At 42.3% G+C, this 14031-nt stretch overlaps 2 protein-coding genes across 2 annotated transcripts; one reads left to right on the forward strand and one right to left on the reverse strand.

Annotated features, from left to right (window-relative positions):
• Positions 1-6544, reverse strand: slc25a24l (solute carrier family 25 member 24, like; the record flags this gene model as incomplete). Its single annotated transcript, XM_083659070.1, has 10 exons — positions 1-179; positions 585-723; positions 804-971; positions 2273-2383; positions 3069-3206; positions 3704-3862; positions 5145-5256; positions 5536-5623; positions 6064-6190; positions 6422-6544. 10 exons carry the CDS (start codon positions 6542-6544, stop codon positions 1-3), a joined length of 1344 nt encoding a protein of 447 aa, XP_083515196.1.
• A 2758-nt stretch (positions 6545-9302) lies between these two features.
• Positions 9303-13769, forward strand: dnajb4 (DnaJ heat shock protein family (Hsp40) member B4; the record flags this gene model as incomplete). Its single annotated transcript, XM_083659542.1, has 3 exons — positions 9303-9513; positions 11106-11689; positions 13485-13769. The coding sequence occupies 3 exons, from the start codon at positions 9303-9305 to the stop codon at positions 13713-13715; spliced, it is 1026 nt and encodes a 341-aa protein (XP_083515668.1). The 3' UTR covers positions 13716-13769.
• Positions 13770-14031: the final 262 nt, after the last annotated feature.

Genomic DNA, 14031 nt, shown 5'->3' on the forward strand with positions numbered 1-14031 from the left:
CTAAGTTGAGAAAAACCCATTTTCTAGCTTTCTAGTGATAGTGTAGTTCAGCAGGGCACAGGGAACAGCCCTGACGAAGCTAGCTCCCATCCCATTATAATACCCTCTGACTCCGTGTCTCTCATATATTCCAATCAGGCCTTGTAGCACACTGGAGGAGGACGAAACTGAGCACAGAGCTGGAAAACAAGAAAACACAACATGAGCTAAACATACTTAATCATAAACTGTTGTTTCTTTCAGGGTTGAATTGAATTAAGAATGCACAGTGATTACAATTCAATTCCTGGAGTTTTAATGTCCCCCAGCTAAGGAAACTGAACTGTAATTGAATTGGAATGACCGGGAACAGAAACTAATTCAATTAAACTGCAATTCTATGAGAGTTTGCCTTGACTTGTTAAACATGATAAATTAAACATTATGAATCAAATAAAAGACAGTTAAATCAAATGCATTGAATGTATTAAAAAAAACACCTGTAGGGAGCAGCAATGGATATGTGTCCACAATAGTCATTTTGATACAATGCAACATGCATTTATCCTTATCTGTCATGTAGCAAAAACAAAGTCAGATGTTACCCTGCGCTTGCTGCTGGGTCCGGATCACTGCCAGCGGATAACTGGTCATCTGTCCAGAGGCAAAGGCCACAAAACTGAAGAAAAAGAGTTTGGAGTCGCTGTTGTAAGCTGGATCGCTCTTTGCCCAGTTCATGATTGACTGTAAAAAGGAGCAAATGATTAATCTTAGTATCTGTCAGATGAAGGTGAGCTTGATGTTTGAGTGTTGCTCCTTCTCACCTGATGAACCGCACACTCCACACCTGCATAGGGGATCATGCAGAGGATGCTTGGCTTGAAGCCTCTGTAAAAGGAGGCTAAAGACTCGTTCCTGTAGACGGAGCAGGCGCACTCCACCACTCCTTTATAGGTGATAGCTTGCTGCAGGTTCAGCCTCACCTTCAACACCTGAGAGAGAGAGAAGAGAAATTACCACCAGTAAGTCGTTTAAACACGTTTAAAATACATTTAAAAGACAAATGAAGAGTTTCATTGCAATGAGACATCCACTGCTGTAAAAATGTGACACCTGCTCTGAAGGAACCTTATTAAGTCGCTATGGGGTTTTTTTTACACAAAAGTATAGATGAAGTCATTGCCTTGCACACTAGTAACAATTTAGATTATATGCTTTTATTCTTTTTACAATAAGTGATTACTACTTGACTTTAATTCAGATACATTAGTATGTAAGCAACTGTAAGCAAACCAAACCATAGAGAAGATTGGCAGCCTCTAGCAGCTTATACACTGCATTTTACATTGTGTGGCAATGGATCAGATTTAGCAGGCATTTCTGGAAATGGCACATGTGAATCGAAAAATCACTTCCAACATAATCATCCTCTGCAGTAAAGCAAAAGAGAAAACCTTTGAAGCAGCAAAGAAGACAAAGACCAGAGAGGGAGGGGGGGACTAATGGCCCAATCCTTTTGTAGTCTATTGGGAACTAGGAATATTCCAGTTGAGTGACATCACACCCAAGTTGACCGCGTTCCAGTAAAACAACCAGGAAACAAGCCAGGGTTAGCTGTAGACAGGCTAGCCATTGTTAGCAATAACAGTTGATAATAAATATGTTGTGGTATTTTACACATACAAACACCTTAGCAACATGTCCACAGATAGAAGTTAGACTGCTGTGTGTACGGCTGATTTAATTAGACACAAATAAGACAGAAGTGCTAATAAACAGATTTACTACAACTGTACTGTTGAAGGGCAGATCTGCCATCTTGGATTTTGAGATCAGGGCTGGTGAGGCTTAACCTTGCTTGCAAGATGGATTTAGTGAAACGTAATGTGGAGCTAAACCGTCCATCTGGCAGCGTCAGGTTAGGTGAGGCTCCCCAAGAGTGGGGTTGGGAATCTGAATGGAATGTGACATAACATAAGTAGCAACATGCTTTAAGACAGAAAACAACAGGGATTATGGGAAATGCAGTCTTAATTTTAAGAATCACTGACACTAACAATACCACTGACATAAGCGAGAGACTGCCAATCATCTCCACCATGATCTCATTTGTTTACAGTAATTATACCAAGGCATCATAATTCATTTGAGGATGATATAGGGATGTTTAAAACTATTTAATTATGAATACAATCCATTTAAAAGAGTTCAACTGTTGCTATAGGGAATACATGACACAGCAGAAACATTAAAGCACTCTGATACCTCTAATACCGCCAATGCTCTCTGATACCTCTAAAGGGTAGAAGGCGGCATGAGCGACAGCGCCGGAGACACAACCCAAGCCAAAACGATGCTGCACCGACAGACTCTCCTGGGTTCTGCTCTGGGTGTACGCCTTCATCTGGAGACAGCAGAGAGGCACCAAGGGGGAGTCAGAACTGTCTGCAGATAGCATTAGCATTAGCATTTGTAACCGTTATGGAGCATGGATGGGGTTTGCTGCATCCTATAATAAGAATGTGAAGTGTCTGTCTGTCAGAATTGTGTTCGGCCACAGCTATGCCATTTTACGTGCGATCGCTCTGAATCTTTCAGGAAGTGGAGGCGCACCCCTGCGGATGACCTAACTGAGCCGGATTTTTGAATTAAGTAATTTGGGCAGACTAAATGGGCACAAATGTCTAATTAGTGGCCAAAATGACTCAAGACAAGTTCAGCACCATGGAGAGCTCCAGAGTGGAGGAGCCCACAGGTGAGCTGAGTTGTAATCATACTATGAAAACCCTCTTGGGAGAGAGAGGAGAGGAGAAGCTGCATGCCAACTCTGTGAGTGAGGCCTGACTAAATGGCCAGTCAAGCAGGGATGGGTATTACATCAGTCAGGATAGTTTGGACAGTGTCTGCGTGTGTGTGTGTGTGTGTGTGTGTGTGTGTGTGTGTGTGTGTGTGTGTGTGTGCGTGCGTGCGCGTCCGTGCGTGCGTGCGTGTGTGTGTGTGTGTGCGTGTGCGTGTGCGTGTGTGTGTGTGAGAGAGAGAGAGAGAGAGAGACTAGAGAGTGAAATAATGTGAGGGTCTGTCAGTGTCACCTGGGCGTAGATAAGACACTGTAGTGTAGACTGTGGCGTTCCTTTCAGCACATTAACAGCGTTGCCTTGCCACATGGCCCGCAGACCGCCTGCCCTCAGCTCCTGAAAGCCTTGAGAGAAGGCCTTGGATCCATGAGCCTGCAGAGCAAACACAAAACGGTGTCATCCAAATGTACAACAAAATGCAACTATGTGGATCAGAGACAACATAGTGACAAGTGACAACTAACAGAGTTTCACAGTAAATACACTTACTGAGACAACAGGACATCACATACCGTCAAAAAAAACAGTGCAAAACACACTACAGAGAGCTACCAAACTATTGACCAAATGCACCAACAAGCTGAAGTTTCTTGACCCAAACGTCAAGTCATTTCATATGAAAAACAAGAAACTTTTGGTGCAAGCTCTCACATTCTGCCTATGCTGGCTTATAGAAGAAACTGAAAAGTGGAATGCAAACCATGCAAAACAGTATCAAAACATGATCAGATATATATATTTTTTTGAAACTTTCCACCTCTGGGGTCAAATATACATGAATTTCCCACATCAAATCAAATCCATCCATTGATCGTCATCATCGGTTTAAGCGTCTCGTTGATAAAAGGACACCTGAGTGTGGACCCGACCTGCAGCTGGGTCTTCAGGCGGTCGATGGGAGCCGTCACCGTCCGGGAAACGGCATCTGCCAGTCCTGCTGCCAGAACGAACCTGCTCCACATCCCCGAACCAGACGGATCTTCAGGGAACTCGATGGGCATCGTGCGGCTCTCGCCCACATCAAAAACCTGCAGATACAGGAGAACAGGATTATATATCTGTCACCCTTTTGTGATGCCAGTGGTGGTCCAAGTTCATCCTCAAGTACAACTTTATTTGTCGTATTGTCTATTCTAGTATATACATAGAACAGACATTGCAACTAAACAGCGTAAACATAGCAAAAAGAAAAAGGAGATAGTGACAAATATACAATGTGTACAATCTGGATAAAGCTACAGTACTTAACCCATTGATACCTGATGCAGCATTTGTGTGTGTATCCCTTTAAGACCGCGAACCACGTGATGCGGTTCACGGTCTTAAAGGGATACACACACAAATGAGATTTATACACGCAAATGCTGCATCAGGTATCAATGGGTTACGTTAATATATAGTATACATAAAATAATACCATTATATGCAAAGTATATATGTTGGATTTATGATACTATACAGTATACCAAATGTTACTATGTTATTATACTTGCTTAGGTGAACATTAAATGGATGGTTTGGCTTTTTGTTCATTCCCTGAGTATCAGTCACAGACTCTGTATGCAGTTTGAGGTTTCACTCATTAGTTGTTATTCCTATGGAGTAAAAGGCCTTAACCATGGCTCTCAAATGGATCTGATCAGTGATAAAGATCAGGCAATGACAATTTAATAAAGGACCTGTTAATGTAGAGTTACACAAATGATTATAGCTACCAGTGTTGCCAACTTGGTGACTAGATTTAGCAACTTTTCAGAACCCCCTGCGACTTTATTTCTCAAAAGACAATTCCAGCAACTTTTTCTGACCATATAGGGAACAATGTTAAAGTGTTGAATCTTAAAGCATTTGCCAATAAATTGGTACTGCTGATGTTTACTCTATTGTTTGTCCAGAGAGATCACAGCGCTTCCCGCACACAGCGTAGCCCCCCCCCCCCCCCCCCCCTCCCTCTGCGAAAGGAGAGTATAGGTTATTAGTCTCACATAGGTTATAGGCTATTCATATGTAAATTCGCATTAGCCTTTTTGAGCAGCCAATAGCTAGCATCCTTGGAAACAAGTTGGCAACACTGGGCACTTCCCTTTGGAAAACTCTCCCTCTGGTTGTCAGCAGAACCAAACAGGTTTAGAATTTCAATCTTCCTGGCCCAGGCGTTAATGGATTGGTCAACAGTATGCATTGTTAATGAGGTTTCCCATACTCTGTCAGGCAATAGCCATCCAGCTACTTACCCAAATAGCCAAAATATATGCACATTGTGTTAGAAATCAACATGAAATCGCTGATGGAGTTGAAATCATTGCATACCAGACTGTGCTTCCAGGAGGAGACCAGCTCCCCTATGTTGTCCGCCGGGTGCAGGATGACATGCTGCAGGAACTCGTCCCAGTCCACTGTCATTGAACTGTCCTTATCCATCCTATAGCAGCGAAAAACACAAGAGATAACATTCAGTTTTCATTGGTGCCTTGCATCACAAAATGAGAAAGAAGAGTACGTTATTTTTACTCAGGCAGGATCAAATTGTGTCTGAAACATAGATTTACAATGAAACACTTGTGATGTAAAGTGTGAATCAGTTGTGCATCATGTCAACTATAGTCAAACTTTGCACCCATTACTACACTCTTATATCAATTCACATATTTTTCTTCCAGTGCAGAGTTGCGTATGAGGAGCGGGCAAAAACATTTCTTACATTTGTATTATTCTTTTTGCATTCGGCCTTGATATGACAACTCCTAACTCCTTAAACAAACATATGATTTCCTCCTGGTCAATCACCCCTGATCAGAAAAGAGATGGATAGGATTACACAGAGGGATCAGCTCAAGTGACTGATCAGCCATTCTCTCTATGTTATGAGCACAAACTCCATCGTCTGTATACAGTATTGTGTACCATAAACAAATGCCAAAGGTGCAAGCCTGCCTCCTCTCTGTCACCTTGAAAACATGTTTTTTTATAGCCTACTACTGTATGAAATAGCACTTGGACTAAGCAGTAAACATTTCTTATAACAGTGGGAAAAACCAATATGTAGGCCTACTTCAAATGATAAAGATGGACTGCTTCACCTACAAAACAACAACAACACTATAACATTGCTATAACATTCATAGGGACATTTGTGTCTGTCGCACACACAACAATGAAAAGTTATATCGTATTACTGTAATATTACTATAATATTCCTATTCAGTATTCATATGGTCTGACCGCTCACCACACTTGTTCTTGTCAAGGTCATGAAAGTAAATTTTCCATTTCTTCTCTCTGTCCATCATATAGCTGAGGAACTCGTTATAATCCAGTCGGCCGTCTCTGTCTTGATCATATCTACCAACGATATTCTGGAGAAAGGGAAAGAAGTGTAATAATAATAATAATAATAATAATAATAATAATAATAATAATAATAATAATAATAATAACGTAATTTCGATTAACTCAAGGACACTGTACAAAAATATATATAAAAAAGCGTTTGCCTAACATCTTGAATTAAGGTTTCAAGTATAGGCCTACTTAGGTGTGTGAATTAAGGGTTTTGGGGAAATGCAGACAGATAATGAGATCATTACCTGGGCCTTGTCATCCATGGAGAGGACTCCGTATTTTCTCATCTCGCTGTGAAGCTCCGCGACTGATATGAAGCCATCCTTATCTTTGTCCAGTTTGTGAAATAATCCGCGGAATTGATCCATGTCTCGTTTTGGAAAATGACTCTATCACAAAATAAAATCCCTGAATTTATAGCTATTTTTTTGAAGAATAAAATGCAGCCTCTTACTCTATCAATGCCAGAGGAAAATGTAATGCTCTTCAGTTCAGAAAGATAAAATCATCATTATCATAAACGTGCTGACTGTGTCATAAAGCCTGTGCTGCTGACGCTGAGTCATTGGTCACTGCTAGTGCGGTGGTCTGTCGCCCACTGACAGTAGACCTCAGTGGAAACCTCACTTCCACTGCAGGGCAGCAGATGTCGCTGTGGCTGCGGGGAAATAAAGACAGTTATCTCCATATCATAGTCCATCTACTCCATTATCTATAGCCTATTACTATAGTTAATTACTAGACCACAGATAGCCTAGATCAGAGGTTCTCAAATGTTTTTCAGCCCAGGACCCCTTACAAGATAGAAAATATACCCCCTCATTCTGATTTGTGATTTTGGGCTAAGCTTAATTGTTTCCACGTAACATGCTTGACTTTTAAATTGATAGGTTTGTTAGATTAGAATGTAAGACATGAAACATTTGAGATTTAAAGCATACAATGTTTTCGTTGAACTATGAAGCTTTTGCACACACACAAACATTTTTATTTTCCTGAAAACTTTTCACGGACCCCCTGGCAAAGTGCCACAGACCCCTGGGGGTCCCCGGACCCCCATTTGAGAACCACTGACCTAGATACTGTAGGCCACAGTTACTTTTCAGCACAACACATGCTAGTAGGCCTACCAGTAGGGATGCAGTGGAAGAGACGTTACCCAAATCTTTAGGTGATATAGCCTACATCTCCATGACCTAAACTGATATTATAGCCTATAACAAAGTGATGTGAATCATGAGGGTGAGGTCCTATAAGGGATTAAACAGAGTGAAGTAATATTCTCCAACTTGTAATTTGTCATCAGCTGTTCAGTCAATTGGACGAGTTTTGGTAAATTATATTCTGAAATGTAAATAGCCTAGTAGGCTAGTATAGGCTAGAGAAATTTGGAATTTAGCCATTTGTCCTGCGGAGGTCCCTGGTAATAACAGTCGGTCTTGCAGCTTGTTTATGTTTGCACTTGTTTATTTTGCGCACAAATGCAAAGTCTTATTATTCCCTATAATTTTACCCCAATAGGTAAAATGTAGGAAAACAGGTGGTAGATTGTATGGCTAAGCATGTGCTGTGAGTGCTTTTGCCTCAACAAACACAAAAGCAGAGAGGCTGACTTGTGTCACTGATATTGGTCTGTGAGTTGAGCAATCACTGGACAGACAGGTGACCTGTCAATCACGCCCCAAAACTAGTCTGCTTCATCTTCAATTTTACTCGAAATGGGAGTATGGGTCCATAATTTAATAAATGGACATCATGCTGTATTGAAGAAGACTTGAAACTAGTAGACCTAATTGAGACCATAAACTCATCAGAAAGTGTTTACTGAGGTAAATCAATTGACTTCCATACAATCAGACTTCTTTCTGCAGCCAGTGGAGTTTCACCCTGCTGGCCATTCGAAAGATCCAAATTGGCTTCATTTCTTTTCCGATTTGGAGGTTGCCCCTTAATGATGAGGTTTACTTCTGGTTAGCCCCCTGTTTTTCTGGTTCCCTTATGTTCCCGTGGTTGGGCAGATGATGACGTCATAACGCCAGTCCACGGGAACGTAAGGGGCTCTGGTTTGATTGGAGTAAAGAGAAGAACGTTTGACAGGTGATGTGGGAAATGCAGTGCAGAAACAGACTAAGATATTTTATGCTACTGCCGAGCCCACTGAGATGGTTTTGAACTAAAGCTGTTTTTACACCTGACCTGGAAGAAAACAGCTCGCTTTGGTAAATGACGTGCCTCAGCATTTACTTTCTAGAAAGAGCCACTGAATTCCAGTGTACAGCTGCGTCAAGCCAGCCAGAGTGACAGACCAAACCCGGAAGTTAGGCAGCTTTGCCTTAAAAATAAAAAAATGTGCGAAATGACCACAAAAATCAAGGGAAGCTGGGGGGCTATTGTATTTTAATTTACCTATTTACTGCGGAGGGAGTGTCAGGCACAAAAGGCCAAGATTTATTACATTTAGGTACAAGGTTGTAGGCCTATGCTGGGAGAATGTGTTCACTTCCATATCTCATTTGGATAACCCTCCTCACTTTCAATGTAATGCATTAAATACACAGTAGGCCTAATAATATAGGAACAACAATAAACATATTTTTTTTTTAAAGGAGGGGTGCAGGTAGATCTTCACCAGATTCACCCCTTCACACCCTCCCTCGCCTACTGCCCACCCACATTATTTTGTGTTGAGTTTAATTTATTTCATATAAATGTAAAAATTAAAAAGTGGAACCTTCGTGAACATCTCTTAATTTCACACAGGTTAAATTCCATTTCTACTTTTTGTGTAGGCCTATCCAATTCAGACGGGAACGGAAGTAGCAGTGTTTCTTGTGTGCAGCATGACAGAGGCGCTGTGGACGCAGGGGAGGGCGCAGCGGCTATTTAAAGAGGGTCATCTAGTCTCGGATAAATAACACAGGGTCCACAGCGTTGAGTAAGCGCCTGTAAATGGTCATCATCTTCTCTGTTATTATTTAGGATATTTGACCAGACTGAGCTCTGCCGGGCCGGGGGGGGGATTTCTGTGTTGTTGGACTGACAGCCGCCCGTCGACCAGACCCACATATAGCTGCTCTTCTTCAACCATATTGTTTTTATTTTAGTTTTGGGGGGGTGGGTTGAAAAATGGGGAAAGATTACTATAAAATCCTGGGGATATCTAAAGGAGCTGCGGACGAGGACATTAAAAAGGCGTACAGAAAGCAAGCTTTGAAATGGCACCCCGACAAAAACAAGGCTGCAAATGCCGAGGAGAAATTTAAGGAGATCGCCGAGGCATATGAAGTGCTGAGTGATCCGAAGAAAAGGGAAATTTATGATCAATATGGAGAAGAAGGTATGTGGGTTGCACAAACCTAGCATTCTTTTGCATGAAGGCTACTGATGTGTGACGGCTGTTCATTTGCCTTCAAGATGCGGTTATAAACCCGTTATAAAGCTATGATGATAAAAAGTAGCCTATAATTGTCGCAGCATACTGGCTTTAATTCAAGTCACATAGTATGGGACTAAACAAATAGACCCAGATAACAGCTGTTTGGCAGATGAGCCTACAATTCTTTGCATTTTATTATGAGGATATTTCTGGTCTCTGTTTGCAGTCATGTCTCCCGTTATTCCTGTTGTTAGAGAAATATAAAGCTCTGCCTCCCTCCATATTCAGCAAATATGGGTGTTGTTGATCAAAAAATAGAAGAAACAATTTGAATCTGCTTCATTAGCCTATGTCAAAGCCTTTTGGCACAGCACAGATTATGGCATATAGGCCTATTTGTGTTAAGCTTTTATTTTCTGTCCTTGTGATGGAGGTTGCAGTGCTGGGAAACGTTTGATATGAGGAAAGGAAGCACCAACCTGCTCACAATTCTTCTATAATTTAATTATGTTAAGCTACAAATAAATAAATAAATAATAGTAATAAGAATCTCTCATTAACATAGCATTCGTGCAGTTCCATAACAATAGGCCATATTTAGGGAGAAATACATAGCCTACCTGAATCTCTAAAATATGGAAGATCGAGTTGGCAGGCCAATAGAATTAGGCTAAGTCTCGGCATTTTGCCCACTATGGATGCAGGTTCCCTACTGTCTTTAAAAAATACTTTGTGCTGTCCATCATTTTGGCATCACTTAAATCATGCAGCTATAAGTACAGTATATGTAACTTGTGCCAATTTCCCCCCGGGGATCATTCAAGTCTTTCTGATTCTGATATCCCATTCTGGCCCTATTACATGAATGCTGTATTAGTGACAACTTGCTGTATTGGTGACAAATCAATAGGCTACTTGAAATTTATGATTCGATATCTGTAAAATCTGCAAGATCCAGTGTGAACCAATCTCAGCATTTCATCCAGAGATTGTCATTTAAGATGATAGATAGGCTATCCCATGTTGCCCCTATTTAAACATTTGTGTTGTATGCTAGTTGTGACGAATTGAGTTGTAGCCATGTCAGGGAAAATCACTGGGCCTACCTGAAGTTATCATTCAATATCTGTAAAAGCGGGAAGATCCAGTGTGAAAAGTATTAATAGCCTATTATTATGTCTGCTACAGGCCCGGTTCCAGAACAAAATGTCTGAATTTAGTGTGGGTGCACTAGTAGTGACAGTGCAGGCTGGCAACAGCAATGAAAAAAAGTATAGGTGTTAGGTCTCGAGCGTGGTCCCTGATGAACAGATGAGGTCAAGTTTTGAAAAATGGTCTCACTATAATGAAATGGCTACTATGGGGACTAACATCACACATGAACACAATTGGGCTCATTATTGACTCCATAAGAGTCTCAGCTTTCCAGTCATACCCAATTTATGCAATTCCAAGATGTTATACACCAGTATGCAGAAATATTAACAAAATTATCCCACACTCGAGTGTTAAAGATAACTCATGACTGATGAATCATCTGTGCCACCCATCAGGTCTGAAGGGAGGAAACGGGCCCACCGGTGATGGACAGGGCAGCAACTTCACCTACACCTTCCACGGGGACCCGCACGCCACCTTCGCCACCTTCTTCGGGGGCGCAAACCCCTTTGAGATGTTCTTCGGGCGCAAAGCCAACGGACGGGACGACGAGGATATGGAGGTGGACGGAAATGACCCGTTCGGCTCCTTCACCAGCTTCAACCTGAACGGATTCCCTCGCGCCGACCGTCACGTGGGGCTCGGGGGGCAGCAGCGGCGGAAGCAGGACCCGGCCATCCACCATGAGCTGAGGGTCTCCCTGGAGGAGGTCTTCCACGGCTGCACCAAGAGGATGAAGATCTCACGTAAAAGGCTAAACCCGGACGGCAGGACCATGCGCAACGAGGATAAGATTCTCACTATCGAGATTAAGCGGGGCTGGAAGGAAGGAACCAAGATCACGTTCCCGCGCGAGGGAGACGAGTCGTCCAACACCATCCCTGCAGACATAGTTTTCGTCATCAAGGACAAGCCACACCAACACTTTAGGCGGGAAGGCTCTGACATTGTGTATCCCGTACGCGTGAGCTTACGACAGGTGAGGCAATTTCTTTGTACTTTGGCACCCACTCTAACAGGGAATCATGAACTAAACTGAACTGAGAATGCATGGTACATTCCAAACAATTCCTGGAATTGGAATGTTACCCAGCTCTAAGGAAACAGAATTGGAATAGTTAGAATGACAGTAAACATTTGAATTCCACTCAATTCCATCAACTTCTAAGAGAGGTTGTCTAGACTTGAAACATATAAGCAAATAGTAAACCTGTTGTCCCCCACCAGTGATGTAGTTCCACCCTTGGGTCAGTCCCATTCACTGTCAGTTTCGGACAGACGGACGGATGGTGACCGATCCATAGTTCCTTTGGTGGGGAACAATGAAACATCATGAATCATAATGTACCTATATTGCAATTAGACTACTACATGTTACCTCCTGAAATTAACCTTTAACATTTTATGATATTCGGTATTGATAATATAGGCCTACAACACCCCGTATAATTTCGGATATGAGGTAAGAAAAAAACTATAAAAACATACAATTTCTCAGATTTTCACAAAATTAAATTAAACTTCCCGAAATTCTAATTCAATTCCAAAATAATTCCAATCCTGTTTCCTGTAACATTAGGTCGTTTCAAACTCCAATTCTAGTTCCTTAGTTGAACAGGAATTGATGATCATTCATGAATTGACCCCAAACACTGCTGAATAAGCACCAGTGTATAGTGTTGTAGCATTAATAGTCTGACAGATGAATTAGTCATAATGAGGACAGATTCAGAATCAGTTTAAATTTAGTCGAGAGTGACACTTAAATGCTGTGAAGCACTACATCTGAAAAGCCTGGATGTGATCACTCATCAATCAAACGTAGGCAGTCTCTCCTGGCTCCTTGGCTCTCCTGGGAAAGTGTGGGTCGGCTTAATGAGCATAGTAACGAACTACAGACCCTTTGGCTTTGTAGGCATTATGTAATTTGGATCATGAACGTTGAGAAACAGGAGCTGCATCACCAGGAGGGCAGAGAGGCTGAGGCCTGCCCACGCACACACGCTGCAAGATGTACTTATATGGTTCCTCCTACGCTGCTCACGCCTTAGTCAGGTGTTCATCTCATCCACTCAACTCCCATAATAATAATAATAGATATGACTTATATAGCGCTTTTCTAGTTACTCAAAGATGCTTAACTCTGAATATGTTGACCAGTGTGTGAAAACAACACCAGATCTGCTCTGCATGAGCACGTCATGGGATGTTGACATGAGACACGCGAGACATGAGATAACTTACTCCAATAATCTTTTGTTCACATTATTGACTTTGAGTCCCACGAGGCTTCTTTTCTTCTGAATTCGTCAACTCATTGTCATTCTGTAAGCGTGCTAAAACACACTTGTGATCATGGACAAATTGAAATATTGGAAGATTTGCTCAATGTTTTAATTCACACGGTCTTGTAGAGATCAATGCAGGTAGAACATGCTGCTAATACTATGAAGGATTGAGGCAAGGCGATTTTGATGCAGATCTCCACCAAATAGCACAAACATAACTTGTGCCATTAGCAGCAAAGAGTCTTTGATGCTGCACGTGTGGTAGTAGCAGGAATACAGAAGGCTGCATTCAATGGTTGACATTAGCAACCTGTCCACCATCCTCCAGCCTCATTAATCTTCCCTATTATGAGATTTCATATGCTGATTCCATAATAATCTCAGCATATTAACTGATTCATGGAGGCCTTCCTGCCCACAGCAGATTATGTGTGGGTTGCTCCTCTCCTGATCCACAGTCTCACCCCTGATGTCTTGTCTTTGCAGTCGTTGTGCGGATGTTCGGTGACCGTGTCGACGATAGACGGGAAAACGTGCAACATGAAGATCACGGATGTCATCAAACCCGGCATGAGAAAGACAGTTGCCGGACAGGGGCTGCCCTTCCCCAAAAACCCAGAGCAGAGAGGGGATCTGGTGGTGGAGTTTGACGTGAACTTTCCCGAGACTCTGCCTGGCAACGCCAAGGACGTCCTGAAACGGCATTTACCTGCCTAGGAGGACGGTCATGGACAGAGCAAGGGGTGATATATCTGCAAGCAGCGCTCACTCTCTTTACCAGACACACTCTCTCTCTCACACACACACACACACACACCCCCCCCACACACACACACACACACGCACGCGCACGCCACGTGCACGCGCACACACACACACACACACACACACACACACACACACACACACACACACACACACACACACACACACACACACACACACACACACACACACAGACAGACAGACAGACAGACAGACAGACAGACAGACAGACAGACAGACAGACAGACAGACAGACAGACAGACAGAC

This window comes from Poromitra crassiceps, assembly GCF_964638095.1.
Source record: "Poromitra crassiceps genome assembly, chromosome: 23".
NCBI classification, from domain to species: Eukaryota; Metazoa; Chordata; class Actinopteri; order Beryciformes; family Melamphaidae; genus Poromitra; species Poromitra crassiceps.